Here is an 18436-nt window from a genome sequence, read left to right as displayed (position 1 = left end):
CACCTCCCTGTCCAGAACAGACCACAAAACCAGAACTCAGTTTCCATCATAAATTTTATTCCCGATGCGGGACAGACTCTTTCAGTTCCCCCCAAGTGTATCTCATGTTGCCCTGAAAAGGCCTAGGAGGCTCTCCTGTCTCCAGGGAAGGGGGAGGGAGGGAGGGAGGGACCAGGAACATTTCAGTTCCCAGCTTTACCCTCCCTTGTCAACAGAGGGCAGTTGCTCCCGACTAGTGTCCCTTTCATCCATTCAATTAAAAAAAAAAATAAATCGGTAACAAAACAAAACACACCTGAAAGACTGGCAGGTGTCCTTGTCCTTTGTTGGACATCGTTATGGGAAGGGAGGGAGGGGACTGGGATGAGGGCATCACTGTTTCTGCTGAAGGGCTTCCTTCCTGGCTGCATCCTGCAGCAGCTGTGTGTCCACCTCGTCTGCTGGCAGCTGCACATAGCGGACCACTGAGCCCCTGATGAAGCAGTTCTTGACCGACAGCATGTGCGGGTACTTCTCAGGGTCCGTGACACTGATGTCCGTTAGTTTGATATTGAGATACTAAGGAGGAGGAACAGCATCAGTAACCCTAGAGACAGATGCGGCTCTGCCTTCACACTCCTACTTCCTTCCCCAAGAACAGACTGTCAACCTTTATCTCACCTGGTCCACGGAGTGCAGGGTTCCACAGATGCTGTCAGAGGCAAAGAGGGGAGAACCAAATTACTTTACACTGAAATCAGAATGTAGGAAATGTTAGAGCTACCAGAATATGGGGGAGGAGCCGGGCCATGGTGGCGTAGGCTGGCCCTGTGTTCTAAATCCTCCTGTCTTAGATGAGAGCCACCATGATGAACTGACACGCAATTTCTCTTTACCCTGTGGTCACCCTGTGAACTATATGATCACCTATATGCTGCGCACGAGGAAACAAGTTACACAGCCTGCGGGGGGGGGGGGGTTATATACAGCTGCCTATGAAGCCAGGCAGTGTCCTGTTGTCTTGAAAGACCAAACAAGAGCCTGGGGGAGGAAGTTAAGGCCTTGAAGCCAAAGAAGGGAGCACCAACGGGCGCATCTGTCAATTCTGAGGTGGAAAAGAAAGCCTCTGAGAATGGCTCATCAATTCAGACCCGTCTCTCCTTACACCAACGTATCCACAGCTACTACTCAGTGGTTGCAGGCCAGGCCTGTATCCGGCTTAATGCCTGTATTTCCTTCTAAAGACAAGTTCTCACCCTGGCCCAGACTAATCTCAAACTTGTAGCAATCCTTCTGCCTCCATTTCTGAAGGTCTGGAACTATAGACAGGAGCCATCATGTATAGTCATCTTTTTTATGTTTTTTTTTTCCCCAAGACAGGATTTTTTTGTGTGTGTAGCTTTGGTGTTCTAGAACTACCCCTTGGGGTTGGCCTTGGCCTTGAACTCAGAGATCCTCCTGCCTCTGCCTTCCGAGTGCTGGGATTAAGGGCAGTGCACCACCACTGCCCAGCTACAGCCATTTTTGTTTTGTTTTGTTTTTCGAGACAGGGTTTCTCTGCAGCTTTTTAGAGCCTGTCCTGGAACTAGCTCTTGTAGACCAGGCTGGTCTCAAACTCACAGAGATCCGCCTGCCTCTGCCTCCCGAGTGATACAGCCATCTTTTAAAAAGTAATTAATATCATCCAGGAATTAAGAGCAGTCATGTAAATTACCCAAATTAGAACCAAATTATCAGCCCACATTGGCCTGACTCCCAGAAGCAATAGCTAACCCCCATACACTCCCCACAAGACAAGGTTTCTCCGTATAACAGCCCTAGCTATCTTTGTAGACCAGGCTGGCCTCGAACTCAGAGGTCCGCCTTCCTCTGCCTTCCAAGTGCTAGGATTAAAGGTGTGCGCCACCACCGCCGGCTTTAGCTTTATTACTTATGTGCACACGTGCACCTGAGGCCAGAAGAGGTCATCAGAACCCCTGAAGCTAGAGTGGCTCTTTGTGACTCACCTAATGCAGCTGCGGGGAACTCTAGCCCGGAGAGCAGTGAGCTCTCCACCTCCACACATTGACTGCTTTGGAGCAGAGCCCAATGGATACACAAAGGTTGCTAAAGTTACTGTGTTCTCTTTGCTACACTTATCCTAATGGTACAGAAACAAGCTCCCCAGCCAGGCCCCTTAGATGAGGAAGGCTATCAGCTCCAGTGCTCCCATGCCATCCAACTCGGCCTTATTTTATAATTATCAACTGTTTGAACAATCTTAAATCTTCCCGCTTGGAATATAAAGCTAGCTAGTTCCAGGACAGCCAGAACTGTTATGCAGAGAAACCCTGATTTGAAAAGACAAAACCAAAAAAGTTAGGCTGGGTGTCTCACGCCTTTAATCCCAGCACTCGGGAGGCAGAGGCAGGCGGATCTCTGGTAGAGCTCTGTGAGTTTGAGGCCCTGTCTAGAAAAACAAACAAAAAAACGTAACTCTTCACAACTTCAAATCCGAGTTTTACTTCTTCACTCCCTGCATTCAGTGAATCCCCACTGGTCTGCTGACCCCCTTGTATGCGCCTTCCAACTCGACTCATACAAACAAAGGTCTTAAATACTTTGCACTCAAGTCTGGGCCAGCCCCTTACTTCACCAGTGACCATAACGGTCTTACTTGTCCACACCTGCCTTAGAATCAAGGTTCTCAAGCACTGATATGTGCTCAAAGGTTTCAAGAGTCTACAAGTAAAATGCTTTAAAATGAAACATGAGATGCTAGGGTATCTGAGGGCTGGGGAAGACACCTGAGATGCTAGGGTATCTGAGGGCTGGGGAAGACACCTGAGATGCTAGGGTATCTGAGGGCTGGGGAAGACGCCTGAGATGCTAGGGTATCTGAGGGCTGGGGAAGACGCCTGAGATGCTAAGGTATCTGAGGGCTGGGGAAGAAGTTCTGTTGGTAGAGCGCCTGCTGAGCGGAAAGCTCTGGGTTCAATCCCCAGCACGACATGAAAGAAAACATACTTCCGTGAACATCTCCGCAGTGATAAAGCATTTGAAGCAGACAGTACTGGGAGGCAGGGGATGCAGATGCAGTACAGAAGGGACCGCGTAAGTGGTCTGCTTACATTTTAACTACATGGATAGTACGCCAGGTATATCAAACCCAACTGTTTTCCTTACCAACACATCTCATTCTTATACTAATGGGTTTATCACGGAAGAACTCCCTACTGAATTTTAATTAACCTCTTACATTTTGAGGTAGATACTTAAATTGTTTGACTATTTATACAAACAAAGCTACAAACATTTTGATATATTTTTCCAAGTTCAATAAGCTTATTTATTAGCATTATTGTTTATTTGGCATATTTTAAAGAGCTTAGTACAAATCTGCCTGCACATATATATTTGTTTAACAAATTCTTTTTTTTTTCCTCCCAAGACAGGGTTTCTCTGGGTGGCTCTGGCTGTCCTGGAATTTGCTCTGTAGACCAGATCTTGAACTCACAGAGATCCGCCTGCCTTTGCCTCCCGATTTTAAAGACATACGCCAGCATACCCCGGCAGTCTTAAACTAATCTTTAGCTTTAAGACACAAGCTATTTATTTCTTCTGTGTTTGGCCCACCTGTTCTCTCAAAAAACTCTGGAGGTTGGGTCAGGACACCAGGTACACACACACACACACACACACACACACACACCAACTCGCTGCTGTAGGTACCTACCTTAGGTCATTCTTGAGTTCCACGACCACATCCTTGCCCACGAGGGATTTGAAAAAGGAGTAGAAGAGCTATTGGAAAGAGGAAACGGGAAACTATTACATGAAAGGCACAGGAAGGGGAACTCTGAAATCCTAGTCTTTGTGGTCCCACCGGCCCTAGTATCTCAGAAGTTCACGACCCACAGCCATCTGTTCAGACACTCTGCATTTCACTGGGCCACAGCCAGGGACTACCCTGTACCCCTCGATGCCCGGGCCCACGACCGTAAGGAATCTGCACGTTTTCTCCACCCGCACCCTCAAAAAAATCCCGATCTCCCGCGGGGAAATGCGAGGCTAGCTTTCCGTGCTCCCGCGGTGCCCGCGAGCTTTCTCTTGGATTTGCTGGGCGTTCTCCCCCAAAAAAACCATCTGCGCCCGGTAGACCCCTCAAACTGAGGTGCGGGCACCGGGGCTGTCCGGGGAAGCCTGGGCAGCCGGCCCGGCCCGGTTCGAACTGCCCGCGGCGGGCGGCGGCGCTCCCTTTTGACGTCACGGTACCCACCATGGTGCAGGCCTGGACCGCGAAGGAAAGAGCCGGGGGGCTGCGGGCCAGAGGCCGGGCGGGAGCCCGAGCGCGAGCCCACGCGTGGGGCGGGACGGGATCACGCAGGCGCTAGGGGGAGCCGCGAGAAACGCCGGCCCGAGAGCGCGCGGCCGGATACGGGCGCTAAGGCAGCGGAGGCGGGGAGCGCGGAGAGGACCGCCAAACCGAGAGAGGGGCGGGCCTTCCTGTCTCCCACTTCCTCTCGGGCAGCCGCGTCCTACTGCGCATGCGTGGCCCTAGCAGCTGCGCGTTCCAGGTAGTTCGGCCCTCTACTGGATTTCTTTGTTGTTTAGCGTTTGCCCTGCCAGGCTCTATTAACCCATAATTGTTGGGAAGCTTGAGAAAACTATGATTTGCATATTCTTTGATGAGTGGAATTTAAAATGTTACTAAGACCTGGCAGGGTCGGTGCCCTCCTGGAATCCTGGAGAGAGCTAAGTGAGACAGGATTCTGCTTTAAAGGTCAGCTGGAGCTGCCATACATAGCAAGACCTGTGTCGAAGGGAGTAAAACACACATCAACAGACACTAAATATGCTGTGTGTGGTGTGTGTGTGGCTGGGGCTTAAGGGAGAAAAATAAGGGGAACCTAAACACAAATCCTGATTTTTTTTTAATTTATTGTGTATACAGTGTTCTGCTTGCACACCAGAAGAGGGCACCAGATTTCATTATAGATGGTTGTGAGCCACCCTCTGGTGGCTGGGTATTGAACCCACGTCCTCTGGAAGAGCAGCCAGTGCTCTTAATCTCTGAGCCATCTCTCCAGCCTACAAATTCTGATTCTTATCAAAATTCTCAGCAAGCAAGTTTCTGTCAGTTTCAGCCTTATGTAGGATTTGGGGGACAGGGTTTTCTGGAGCTTGAATGTACACATTCTAAGCAAACCCACCGACGAACAACCCCAGCTCTAGTGTCCATATGTTTTTACCTTTTAAATAGGCCTTTAGTAAAGGACTAAACACTGTAGCTCGGTGGTAGAAATTACATTTTATTTTTTAATTTCTATGTGTATGGGTGCATTTGCCTGCCTGTTAGGTTTGCACTCTGAGTGGTGATAAGAAGTGGGCTTCAGATGCCCTGGGACTGGAGTTAGACACTGCTGTGAGCCACTTTGTGGGTGTTGAGAATAGAATCTGGGTCCTCTGGAAGTGCAGCCAGTGCTCTTAACTCCTGAGCCATCTCTCCAGCCCTGAAATATGTTCTAATACCTCCAAATACTTTCGATGTTCTGGGAACAGCATTAGCAGGCTTGAAACCTTCCAGTTGTGAAGAGGCTCACAAGAGCTGACTGATAAAAATGGAGAATTTCATAAAAGATACCACAAAAGCCTCAGCAGGAAACAGATGCAGAGACCGACAGCCAAACAGTAGGCAGAGCTCCAGGAATCCTTCAAAAGAGGGGAAGGGAGGACTGTGGGAGCAGAGGGGATAAACCCACAGCATCAACCGACCTAGGCATAGAGGCTCACAGAGACAGCTCACAGCCAGGGAGCCTGCAGGAACTGACCTAGGCTCTCTGTGTCCAACTTTTTTTTTTTAAAGATTTATTTATTTATTATGTATACAACATTCCTTCTCTGTATGCTTGCATGCCAGAAGAGGGCACCAGATCTCATTATAGATGGTTGTGAGCCACCATGTGGTTGCTGGGAATTGAACTCAGGACCTCTGGAAGAGCAGTCAGTTCTCTTAACCTCTGAGCCATCTCTCCAGCCCTGTGTCCAACTTTTTGTTTGTTTGTTTGTTTGTTTTTCGAGACAGGGTTTCTCTATAGCTTTGGAGCCTATCCTGGAACTAGCTCTTGTAGACCAGGTTGGCTTTGAACTCAGAGATCCGCCTGCCTCTGCCTCCTGAGTGCTGGGATTAAGGGTGTGTGCACCACCACCACCTGGCTCACCTTGTCCAACCTTAATACGAGGGGAGGTGCCTAGCCTTTTTGTTTGTTTGTTTGTTTTTCTTCCCCCCCCCCACAGGATTTCTCTGTGTAACAGCCCTGGTTGTCCTTGAACTCACTCTTCCCCCCCACCACCACCCCTGCCCGGCTAGGTGCCTAGTCTTATTGCAGCTTGATATGCCATGTTTGGTTGATATCCGTGGGAGCCTGCCCTTTTCTGAAGGGAAATGGTGGAGAAGTGGATTAGGGGTAGGAGTGATTGCTGTTGGATGAAATACATGAGCCAAGGGGTAAAAAAAGCCTCATCAGTCAAGTTCCCAGAGAAGGTGCTGCTGGGGAAGGAATAGCTTTGTTGTTTTTAATAGTAATTAAGGTTGTATCTGGTGGGACACTTGTATGGGAATCATGTTTGGATTCATAGAGAATCATGTTTGGATTCATAGAGAATAGTGTTTGAATTCATTGGGAATTATGTTTGTTTGGATACATAGGGAAATGCTTGCTATTTTAATGATATTTTGTATTGTCTCCTCTTGAGGCTGGCAGTAGGTACAAATTCTGAGCATCTGGCCTGCTAATTACAGGGCAGAATTCTGTACAGTGTGCCAGGATGCCAAAATAGAGGGTAGCCACGGTCTCGTGTGTGTGTGTGTGCGCGTGCGCGCGCGCGCGTGCGCACGCACACACACGGGGGCAGGAGCATGCAGGCCTGTGTAAGCCAGAGAGACAATGGGTCTTCACTTTCCACCTTGAGGTCTTTTTTTTTTTATGTGTAAAAGTGTTTTGTTGCATGTATATGTACCATGTCTGCAGTACTCCCAGAAACCAGAGGAGAACATTGGATCTTCTGGAGTTATAGACAGTAGTTAGCCACCATAGAGGTTCTGGGAATCAAACCCTGATCGTCTGGAAGAGGAATAAGTGTTCTTAACCACCAAGCCAGGTCTCTAGTCCTCCACCTCTTTTTTGGACTAGACTCTGTCATTGACCTGGAGCTGATTGATGCATTCAGCTAGACTGACTTGACTATAAGACCCAAGGATGCTTCTTGCTCTGTTTCCCAGTGCTGAGATTACAGGTGCACATCACTGTGTTCAGATCTGGGTCCTTCAGAATAGCAAGCCGGATCTCTTACCAAGTTCAGCAGAATCCTTCACACCTGAACCCAAATTAGCCTGTCATTGATTAGAAGCCGTCACCACAGTTAGCCACGGCTTTATATGGGCCCAGGGTGCTAGAAAATGAGAAAATACTTCTCTTGGCAGGTGTGATATTCTGCAATTCCAGCCATCATGCAGGTGGGGGCAGCATGAACAGGAGTTCAGAGCAGATCTAGGATACATAAGACCCTGTCTCAAAACAAAACAACAAAAAAAAGGCAAAGTAATTTTGTTGGAAACGCTGAACTTACACAAATCCAAGTACTTTGCCCATAGCAGGTTAATCATTCACAACAAACCAACACTCAAAAGCAGAAAACTCACGTCCTCTGTGAGCTCCCTTGCTTCCTTTCCGAGGGACATTGGCAGCGTGGAGATAACAGGAAAGAAGCTAGTTGAGAGAGGAGCAGGCCACTTCCAGATAGGGAGAGCTTGAGGCTAAGTAGGGCTACAAGAAACCCTTCCTCCAAAAAACAACATATGGGCATGGTGCATGCCTGTAATCTCAGAACCCAGATGGCAGAGACAGGAGGATTGCTGCGAGTAAAGGACCAAGTTGGCCTCCATAGTGAATGTCAAGTTCACTAGACATACACGGTAAGGCCATGGCTAAATGAGAAAAAAAAAAAAGCCAGAAGTTACTTCCTTTGGGATCAATTTACTGAGAGACAAATAACCATCCACACAGGAAGGAGAAAGGTGGGATGTGGCCGATAAATAACAGACATCCAAATTCTTCAAATGGTTCAAAGAGGGGCCTTGTTCTCCTAAAGGTCCATTTCAGGATCGTCGCCGAGAGGGTGGGGGCATGAGAAGATGGAATACAGACTTCTCCATCAGTGTCCCAAAGGATGGTGACTTAGGCGCCAGTCCAGTCGGTTCAGGAATCAATCGAGGTGATGTTGGGAGATGAATACACTTCACCTGAAGGCGCCCTTGCACCCTGTAGTCCCAGAAACGGCTAATCTACTTCCTCGATGGTCGGGCCGGTGGCGGCTCTGCCCGGCGTGTACCCCGGCACGCAGGTGGGCCCGGTGCACCCTCCCTGGTACAGTTTGGTGATGATAGGGTTACACATGGTCTCCAGTTCTTTTCTCTTGTGATCGAGCTCCTCCTTCTCCGCTAGTTGGTTGGCCTCCAGCCAGGAAAGGACCTCGTTGCATTTATCCAGAATTTTCTTCTTATCGGACTCGCTTATCTTGTCCTTCAGACCCTCGTCACTCACCGCGCTCTTCATGTTGAAGGCATAGGACTCGAGCGCATTCTTGGCAGCAATTTTCTCCCTCTGGCCCTCATCCTCAGCTTTGTATTTCTCCGCCTCCTGCACCATGCGCTCGATCTCCTCCTTGCTCAGCCGGCCCTTGTCGTTGGTGATGGTGATCTTGTTGGCCTTGCCCGTGCTCTTGTCCATGGCGGTGACATTGAGAATGCCATTGGCGTCGATGTCGAAGGTCACCTCGATCTGCGGCACGCCCCGGGGTGCAGGAGGTATTCCAGTCAGGTCGAAGCGGCCCAGCAGGTTGTTGTCGCGCGTCATGGCCCTCTCGCCCTCGTACACCTGGATCAGCACCCCGGGCTGGTTGTCCGAGTAGGTGGTGAAGGTCTGCGTCTGCTTGGTGGGGATGGTGGAGTTGCGCTTGATGAGCGCCGTCATCACGCCGCCCGCCGTCTCCAGGCCCAGCGACAGCGGCGCCACGTCCAGCAGCAGCAGGTCTTGTACTTTTTCAGATTTGTCCCCCATTAAAATAGCTGCCTGGACTGCAGCTCCGTAGGCCACCGCCTCGTCGGGATTGATACTTTTGTTGAGATCCCGCCCATTAAAGTAGTCTTGAAGCAGCTTCTGCACTTTGGGGATGCGCGTCGAGCCGCCCACGAGAACAATGTCATGGATTTTAGCTTTGTCCATCTTGGCGTCCCGAAGAGACTTCTCCACGGGCTCCAGCGTGCCTCTAAAGAGATCTGCACATAACTCCTCAAACCGTGCTCTGGTGATGGACGTGTAGAAGTCGATGCCCTCGAACAGCGAGTCGATCTCCAGGTTGGCCTGCGTGCTGGACGACAGGGTCCTCTTGGCGCGCTCGCAGGCCGTGCGCAGCCGCCGCACGGCGCGCTTGTTCTGGCTGATGTCCTTCTTGTGCTTCCTCTTGAACTCCTCCACGAAGTGGCTCACCAGCCGGTTGTCGAAGTCCTCCCCGCCCAGGTGCGTGTCGCCCGCCGTGGCCTTCACCTCGAAGATGCCGTCGTCGATCGTCAGGATGGACACGTCAAACGTGCCGCCCCCCAGGTCGAAGATGAGCACGTGCCGTTCTCCATGGCTTCCTTTATCCAAGCCATAGGCAATGGCAGCGGCCGTGGGCTCGTTGATGATGCGCAGCACGTTCAGACCCGCGATCACGCCCGCGTCCTTGGTGGCCTGCCGCTGCGAGTCGTTGAAGTAGGCGGGCACCGTGATGACCGCATTGGTGACATTGTGGCCCAGGAAAGCCTCTGCAGTCTCCTTCATCTTGGTCAGCACCATCGACGAGATCTCCTCGGGGTAGAAGGCTTTCTTCTCCCCTTTGTAGGACACCAACACCTTGGGCTTGCCCCCTTCGTTGATCACTTGAAATGGCCAAAGCTTCATGTCTGACTGCACAACAGGATCATTAAACTTCCTGCCAATCAGACGTTTGGCATCGAACACGGTGTTCTGCGGGTTCATGGCCACCTGATTCTTGGCCGCATCGCCGATGAGCCGCTCAGTGTCGGTGAAGGCCACGTAGCTGGGGGTCGTGCGGTTGCCCTGGTCGTTGGCGATGATCTCCACCTTGCCGTGCTGGAACACGCCCACGCACGAGTAGGTGGTGCCCAGGTCGATGCCTATGGCCATTCCTTTATTAGCAGCCATGGTTTTACGGGACCTGTGGAGAAATGAGATTTTATAAACCTATTTAGGGGAGTGATTTTTTTTTCTAATAAAACTTAAGCTATTTGTTGACTGGTAACTTTTTCAAGATTTATTTTTAATTGTGTGCGTGTGTGCATGTCTGTGTGGGCATATGCGCACGAACGCAGGCGCCCGTGGAGTCAGAGTTGTGAACTGCCCGGTGTGAGCAGGTGCTCGGCACTGAGTTCAGGTCGTCTACAAGGACAGAAGTGCTCTCAATGGCTGAGCCCTCCATAGCCCCAGTCAGTTTATTTTTTAATGTTTAAAAATTACTTTGTGGGGCTGGAGAGATGGCTCAGTGGTTAAGAGCACTGGCTGCTCTTCCAGAGGTCCTGAGTTCAATTCCCAGCAACTACATGGTGGCTCATAGCCATCTGTAATGAGGTCTGGTGCCCTCTTCTGGCGTGCGGGCACTCATGGAGGCAGAATGTTGTATACATATAAATAAATAAATCTTTAAAAAATTATTTTGTGTATGGACATTTTGTCTTCATGTATTATGTTCCCAAGGAGGTCAGGAGAGGGCATCAGATCCCCTCAGACTGCAGTTACAGTTACAAGCCACCATGTGGGTGCTGGGTATTGAACCTGGATCTTCCGCAAGAGCAGTAAGTGTTCTTAACTGCTGAGCCAGCTCCCAGCTTTGTCAGTCTTGTTAGAACCACAAGCATGAAGATAAACACACCCAGTCTAGCTGGCTTCTTCTGGACAGAAAGAAACCCTACACAGAGAGCTTGTAAATGTTCTTGGTTTTGTGTTGGCTGCTGTTTTGGTGTGGGGTGTGTATGCACGAACATGGGGATTCAAGGGGACAACCCTGGGTATCATCTGCCAGTCACCTTGGTCTGAAACCCTGGCCAGTTAGGCTATGCTGGCTGTCCGGCAAGCCCTGTGAACCATCTCCCTTACCCTGTGATCACAGGCGAAGGCCACCACGCTCCGTTTGTTGTTTTGTGGGTTCTGAGGATTGAGCTCGGGTCCTCATGCTTGTATGCCAAACACCTTCCCCACTGAGCTATCTCCAAACCTCTTAATAGGTTGTTTTGGGTTGTTATTTAATTTTTTTAAGGCAGTAGCCCTGGTTGGCCTGGAACTCACCATGTATCCCAGGCTAGCCTCAAACACGGCAGCTATTCTCCCTCAGGTTCCCGAGTACTGGGGATACAGGCATGAGTCACTAGGGCAGGCTGTTCTTTACTACTGTCTGAGCTGTCTCAGACATCCTACAACTCCATGGTTTCCCTCTTGTAAGAAACAGGACACCAACAGAGAAAGGTGCTAGGCCTCAACTTTAAAGGTGTCTGATGCTATAGTTTATGTACCTGAGTTTCCACTCTGACAACTATCAAATACACGTTGTCAGAATGCCTACTCCACTTCCTTTCTCTGTCTTCATCTTTGAAATCACCGTCAGGTTCGCTTTTGGGTTTTGTCTCTGTGCAGGGGGGACCCAGGGCCTTGGGGATGCTACAGCAGGACAGGCTGGTCAAGCATCAACACCACGATGAGGAGGTATACACAGGCCCCTTTCTGCTGCCAGACTGGCTCCTGTTTAGTCTGAACCTTGCCCCAGTAGGCTTGATTAAAATCGTAAGGTCAGTAATGAACCTTCGCCTATATTCATTTTGAAATACTCATTGTAACAGGAATTCTTTTCAAATGGGTCTCCTTATGTTCTCTTTGCTGGGTGGTGCCTACAGTCCCTTGGCTCAGCCTCCAGAGTAGCTGGGAGTGGCAATTACGCCGACCTTTGTTCTGTTTCTCACCGCGAGTGGAATGTTTTGGGGATCTGTCTACCCTTATCTTACACAGCTGGAATTACACCACATTTGTCCGTGGATGGCTGGCCTTATTTCACTCAGTGTAATGTCCTTAATTCTCGTCCATGAGCTTGCATATTTCGGTACTTCTAAGACTGAACGATGTCCGTTTTATGTGTCTCCCACCCTTTCCTTCTACATTCATCTCTGCACAGACCCCAAGCTGCTTCTGCTTCCTCACTGCTGTGATTAGCGCTGCTGCTGCATACATCCACGTACCGGCCAAGCGCTTACATGATGACGGCAGACAGCAGTGTTCTCGGCTACTCCGAGGGTGGAAGGAAAGCGGGTTTATATTCCCCATTCCTCCCAAGCCTAAATCAACTGTAGTGCTCCCATGACGGTGATATGTTTTACTGTGGGACCATAACTGTCTACCTCTCTCCTAAGATGGTGTTCTGAACTCCACAAAAGGTATTAGGGGCCAAAGAGATGGCAGTTAAGAATGCTTCCTGCTCTTCCAGAAAACCTGGGCTTGGATCCCAGCACCCACACTGGGCAGTTCATGCCTGCCTGTTACTCCAGCTCCAGTGGATGAGACAGCCTCTTCTCCTCTCTGCAGGTGCTCACACATACAACACACACTCAGACAAACCCGTGCTCAAAACAGACTAGTCTCCATGGAAATGTGCCTTCCTGAGCAACCCATGGTGCAGTAATTTAGCTCACTCTGAAGGGTTCTGCTAGGACACCCCAAACCATCCTTATTTTATTTCTAGGATGGGGGTCTCACTGTATAGCTCAGGCAATGTCACTGCCTCCATTCCTAAGAGTTGGGCTTAGAAGTTTGAGCCACCACGCAGCCTCGATCAACTTTTTTGAGAAGGAGGGCACAACAGGGAGATTTTCTATGTATTTTTAGTACAAAATCCCACCCCCGTAGCCATGCTGTCTCGACATCTTCCGTGCTGGGATCGCAGACACGCATCTCTACACCCCGTTTCTATCCTCGTGTCTTCTGCCAGTAACATATTCAAAAAGGTCTCAAGGGTTGTCTGCTCCCGATTCTGACTCAAGCGAATTCCAGCCGCCTGTCCCCAAGAGACACTTTTCCTGAGTGCCAACCCCACCCCCAAATGGAAACAACTAGGGTCTGTGTGGGGAGGGCCAGTGCTCAAGACGCTGAGGAAAGGAGGGCGGGTGCCTCTAGCGGTTGTCTGTAAATTAATCAAACCTAAGGAATGTCGAGGCCCTTCTTCATATAAGGACTAACTGGGACTCACAACCCTCTGCCCCGTTCCAATCAGAGCCTTCACGGCTCACCTGGAATCTCTCCGCCTTCGCTCCAGTTTGGAAAACTTGAGGTCGCTGAGCCCCTCAGAGTGGGAAGCTCCAGGTACATTCAAACTGCACGCAGCTGGGGTCCCCCCCACCCCCCACCCCGCCCCTCCCGGCAACTCTGAGCCTGTTCTGGGACTGAGTCTCTGATTCCTAAATTAGTCCGTGAGGTCAGAGTCAGCATGGCCATTGTAACGCGACTGCAGGGGACCACGTCACCAGACACGCCCCAAAGCCTATCCCTCGGTCACCCGAGAGGTGGAGGGGGAGTTACAGCTCACAGCTCGACCCCCATAATCAGAACTGCGCCAGAGAAACCCCCGAGTTCACAACCAACAATCCACAGCACCGAGCTAGCGTGACCTTCCCAGTCAATTCCACGGAGGTTGCTGTAATGTGTCGCCATAGCAACAGTGGCACCGGCACGGCCCGCCGCCCTCCCCCCCAGGAATCTTGCCTCTCCAGCGAACCCCAGAAGGGTCTGGAGAGTTCTGGACAGGGGCGGCACCCTCCGCAGCGATTACTCAGAGGAGGCGCGGAGGCTCCACCAGACGCGAAACTGCTGGAAGATTCCGGTCCCCACGGCCGCCTCCGGCTCGGTGATTGGCCCAGGGGACAGCGGGCGGGGCCGGAGGACGAAGCATAAAGGCGCCGGGCGGCGCGCAGGGCTCCAGACGCCGCCTGCGGTGCAGAAGGAATCTCAGGTTCCCTCCCAGCCGAGAGAAGCGAAAGTGCGCGTTCCCGACCTTCCGGACCCTCGGCCAGGACCAGCCTTCCCCGGAGCAGCCCCGCTGCATAGCACAGCACAGCCTCGGCCAGGACCAGCCATCCCCGGAGCATCCCCACCGCAGAGCACAGCACAGCCTCGGCCAGGACCAGCCTTACCCGGAGCAGCCCCGCCGCAGAGCAGAGCAGAGCGCAGCCTCGCAGGAGCTGAGCGCAGAGCCCCGGCAGCAGAGAGAGCGAGAGAGCGAGCGAGCAGCGCCATGGCCAAGAACACGGCGATCGGCATCGACCTGGGCACCACCTACTCGTGCGTGGGCGTGTTCCAGCACGGCAAGGTGGAGATCATCGCCAACGACCAGGGCAACCGCACGACCCCCAGCTACGTGGCCTTCACCGACACCGAGCGGCTCATCGGCGACGCGGCCAAGAACCAGGTGGCCATGAACCCGCAGAACACGGTGTTCGACGCGAAGCGGCTGATCGGCCGCAAGTTCGGCGACGCGGTGGTGCAGTCGGACATGAAGCACTGGCCCTTCCAGGTGGTGAACGACGGCGGCAAGCCCAAGGTGCAGGTGAGCTACAAGGGCGAGAGCCGGGCCTTCTACCCCGAGGAGATCTCGTCGATGGTGCTGACGAAGATGAAGGAGATCGCCGAGGCGTACCTGGGCCACCCGGTGACCAACGCGGTGATCACGGTGCCCGCCTACTTCAACGACTCGCAGCGGCAGGCCACCAAGGACGCGGGCGTGATCGCGGGTCTGAACGTGCTGCGCATCATCAACGAGCCCACGGCGGCCGCCATCGCCTACGGGCTGGACCGGTCGGGCAAGGGCGAGCGCAACGTGCTCATCTTCGACCTGGGGGGCGGCACGTTCGACGTGTCCATCCTGACGATCGACGACGGCATCTTCGAGGTGAAGGCCACGGCGGGCGACACGCACCTGGGCGGGGAGGACTTCGACAACCGGCTGGTGAGCCACTTCGTGGAGGAGTTCAAGAGGAAGCACAAGAAGGACATCAGCCAGAACAAGCGCGCCGTGCGGCGGCTGCGCACGGCCTGCGAGCGCGCCAAGAGGACCCTGTCGTCCAGCACGCAGGCCAGCCTGGAGATCGACTCGCTGTTCGAGGGCATCGACTTCTACACGTCCATCACGCGGGCGCGCTTCGAGGAGCTGTGCTCGGACCTGTTCCGCGGCACGCTGGAGCCCGTGGAGAAGGCCCTGCGCGACGCCAAGCTGGACAAGGCGCAGATCCACGACCTGGTGCTGGTGGGCGGCTCGACGCGCATCCCCAAGGTGCAGAAGCTGCTGCAGGACTTCTTCAACGGGCGCGACCTGAACAAGAGCATCAACCCGGACGAGGCGGTGGCCTACGGGGCGGCGGTGCAGGCGGCCATCCTGATGGGGGACAAGTCTGAGAACGTGCAGGACCTGCTGCTGTTGGACGTGGCGCCGCTGTCGCTGGGCCTGGAGACGGCGGGCGGCGTGATGACGGCGCTCATCAAGCGCAACTCCACCATCCCCACCAAGCAGACGCAAACCTTCACCACCTACTCGGACAACCAGCCCGGGGTGCTGATCCAGGTGTACGAGGGCGAGAGGGCCATGACGCGCGACAACAACCTGCTGGGCCGCTTCGAGCTCAGCGGCATCCCGCCGGCGCCCCGGGGCGTGCCGCAGATCGAGGTGACCTTCGACATCGACGCCAACGGCATCCTGAACGTCACGGCCACCGACAAGAGCACGGGCAAGGCCAACAAGATCACCATCACCAACGACAAGGGCCGGCTGAGCAAGGAGGAGATCGAGCGCATGGTGCAGGAGGCCGAGAGGTACAAGGCCGAGGACGACGTGCAGCGCGAGCGGGTGGCGGCCAAGAACGCGCTCGAGTCCTACGCCTTCAACATGAAGAGCGCCGTGGAGGACGAGGGCCTCAAGGGCAAGCTCAGCGAGGCGGACAAGAGGAAGGTGCTGGACAAGTGCCAGGAGGTCATCTCCTGGCTGGACGCCAACACGCTGGCTGACAAGGAGGAGTTCGTGCACAAGCGGGAGGAGCTGGAGAGGGTGTGCAGCCCCATCATCAGCGGGCTGTACCAGGGCGCGGGGGCTCCCGGGGCTGGGGGCTTCGGGGCCCAGGCGCCCAAGGGAGGCTCCGGGTCGGGGCCCACCATCGAGGAGGTGGATTAGAGGCCCCTCCTGGCCCTCCCGGGGTCCTCCGGGAAGCGGACTGGTGGCGCTTGAGGACTGCCATTGCGCCGTCTGTCGGACTTGGTCCTTCCCTCCTGAGTTCGTTCGCACTGATGTCCTAGCCTTAGGGACACATTTATTCATTTTGTGCAATAACTAATGTTTTTATATTTCCTGTAAGTCAGTACTCGGAAGGTGGGTTTTTCCCTAACACTGCCACACACTATGATTTGTTTTGCCAGGCTACAAAGTTGGAAAATATCCTTGTAACTTCATATTGTGCTTATCTGAATATGGCTTGCAATAAGAGAAAGCCAAAGAAGTTGTGTGTGTGTGTGTGTGTGTGTGTGTGTACGATGTTAAAAAGAAATACATTGGGGCTGGAGAGATGGCTCAGCGGTTAAGAGCATTGCCTGCTCTTCCAAAGGTCCTGAGTTCAATTCCCAGCAACCACATGGTGGCTCACAATCATCTGTAATGAGATCTGGTGTCCTCTTCTGGCCTGCAGGCCTACACGCATACAGAATACTGTATACATAATAAATAAATAAATATTTTTAAAAAAGAAAGAAATACATTGTCAGTCATGGGCAAACACCTTCCCCTCTGTGTGTTCAGTGCCAGCTGGTCTGTATAGTGAGTTTCTCCAAGACTTGGGCTCTGTAGAGGGAATTTCTGTCAAAATACAAAAAAGAAATATTTTAAGAAAGCACCAGCAGATTTTTAAGGTTCTTCTGTCTTTGGGTTCTGCCCTTGGCCGCACTGTTGGGTACCTTAGGTCCGTGCCTTCCATAGGCCACGTTTGTCTTATGCGAGGGGAGGCTCTGACTGCTTCTCCTGGCTTAAACTTGTGTGTGCAGGTTTGTTGTTGAGCTGTTGACTTGGTTTTTCCAGTTGGTAAACTTGGGAACTTGGAGGTGAAGTTATTCAGCCATCTTTCGTTCACTTTATTTTTTACATATTTATACTGAACTCAGGTCCATTTTTACTGGTTATTTGAAAATAAACTCAAAATAACTTACCATGACAGTGTGCCTGTTGTCCTTGGAGACCAGAAGTCTCTGCTGTCTCTGTGGTCCCCCTTACAGTCTTGTCCACAGGAGAATGACGTTTTCTCTCCACAGGGGCCTAGTGGACACAGGGAACATTGCATTTGTGTGAGAAGGAGGAAATGGGTCAGAGCAACAGAAACCCTCTGGGCCTGAGGTATAGCTCAGTGCAGGAGATCCTGGAATAAATCCTCCTGGAGGGAGGGAGAGATTTGTTCACAAAAAGCCCTGGCCATGGAGGCTTGGGCAGGGGATCTGGAGGAAGCCAGTCACCTAGCAGGTGGGGAGGATGTAAGGATGTCTGAGAAGAGGGGGTGGGAGCTCACTTGGTGTACACAGTTCTCTAGCAAAGACGGGAGGGGCGGGGGAAACATAGTAAAAGGTCACAGAGAGTGGGCTTTAAAAAGTGAGAATTGGCACCGCCGGTTGAGGATACAATTCCTAGTTCTCATCTTTACTTAATATATGTAGCGGGGGGGGGGGGGGCATGCAGCTTCCAAGGCACACATGCAGGGGCCAGAGGACCAGTGTGGGGCATGCAGATACTATAGCGCACATGCAGAGGTCAGAGGACCAATGTGTGGGGCATGCAGATGTCAAAGCACACGTGCAGGGGCCAGAGGACCAGTGTGGGGCATGGAGATGTCAAGGCACACGTGCAGGGGCCAGAGGACCAGTGTGGGGCATGCAGATGTCAAGGCATACATACATGGACCCGAGGACCAGTGTGGGGCATACAGATGTCAAGGCACACGTGCAGGGGCCAGAGGACCAGTGTGGGGCATGCAGATGTCAAGGCACACATACATGGACCCGAGGACCAGTGTGGGGCATGCAGATGTCAAGGCACACATACATGGGCCAGAGGACCAGTGTGTGGGGCATGCAGATGCCAACGCACACATGCAGGGGCCAGAGGACCAGTGTGGGGGGCATGCAGATGCCAACGCACACATGCAGGGGCCAGAGGACCAGTGTGGCGAATCAGAGTCTTTTGAGGTCCACGTGTGGGGCATGTGCATGACGAGGCACACATGCAGAGCTCAGAAGATCTGTGGAAGCATGTCCTCTGTCTTCATTCTCTGCGTCAGTCCCAGGCGTGGAGCTGAAATCTG

The 18436-nt window shown here is 52.5% G+C and overlaps 4 protein-coding genes across 4 annotated transcripts in view; 1 reads left to right on the top strand and 3 right to left on the bottom strand.

The window, feature by feature from the left end:
• LOC119822487 (H-2 class I histocompatibility antigen, L-D alpha chain-like) overlaps positions 1 to 18436 on the bottom strand; it is a 741986-nt gene that overhangs the window by 271861 nt on the left and 451689 nt on the right. The gene's annotated exons all lie outside the window — the stretch shown is intronic.
• Positions 37 to 4463, bottom strand: Lsm2 (LSM2 homolog, U6 small nuclear RNA and mRNA degradation associated). The gene is made up of 4 exons (XM_038341920.1): positions 4238 to 4463; positions 3695 to 3762; positions 661 to 691; positions 37 to 558 (listed from the first exon to the last, which is right to left on the bottom strand). The coding sequence occupies exons 1-4, from the start codon at positions 4238 to 4240 to the stop codon at positions 373 to 375; spliced, it is 288 nt and encodes a 95-aa protein (XP_038197848.1). The 5' UTR covers positions 4241 to 4463; the 3' UTR covers positions 37 to 372.
• Positions 8241 to 10233, bottom strand: LOC119822473 (heat shock 70 kDa protein 1-like). Its single transcript, XM_038341828.1, has one exon. The coding sequence runs from the start codon at positions 10221 to 10223 to the stop codon at positions 8298 to 8300; it is 1926 nt and encodes a 641-aa protein (XP_038197756.1). The 5' UTR covers positions 10224 to 10233; the 3' UTR covers positions 8241 to 8297.
• Positions 14048 to 16703, top strand: LOC119822478 (heat shock 70 kDa protein 1A). Its single transcript, XM_038341842.2, has one exon. The coding sequence runs from the start codon at positions 14347 to 14349 to the stop codon at positions 16270 to 16272; it is 1926 nt and encodes a 641-aa protein (XP_038197770.1). The 5' UTR covers positions 14048 to 14346; the 3' UTR covers positions 16273 to 16703.

Source organism: Arvicola amphibius, chromosome 9, assembly GCF_903992535.2.
Source record: "Arvicola amphibius chromosome 9, mArvAmp1.2, whole genome shotgun sequence".
NCBI classification, from domain to species: domain Eukaryota; kingdom Metazoa; phylum Chordata; class Mammalia; order Rodentia; family Cricetidae; genus Arvicola; species Arvicola amphibius.
Note: the sequence above shows the minus strand (reverse complement) of the source record. Positions and strands in the feature narration are given on the sequence as shown.

Excerpts from the sequence above, each read along its gene's own strand:
- Lsm2 (XM_038341920.1), bottom strand. Across the intron at positions 692-3,694 it reads GAACTCAAGAATGACCTAAG|CATCTGTGGAACCCTGCACT; the intron begins GTAGGTACCTAC and ends TGCCTCTGACAG. Across the intron at positions 559-660 it reads CCCTGCACTCCGTGGACCAG|TATCTCAATATCAAACTAAC; the intron begins GTGAGATAAAGG and ends CCTCCTCCTTAG.
- LOC119822473 (XM_038341828.1), bottom strand. The coding sequence starts at position 10,223 with ATGGCTGCTAATAAAGGAATGGCCATAGGCATCGACCTGGGCACCACC.
- LOC119822478 (XM_038341842.2), top strand. The coding sequence starts at position 14,347 with ATGGCCAAGAACACGGCGATCGGCATCGACCTGGGCACCACCTACTCG.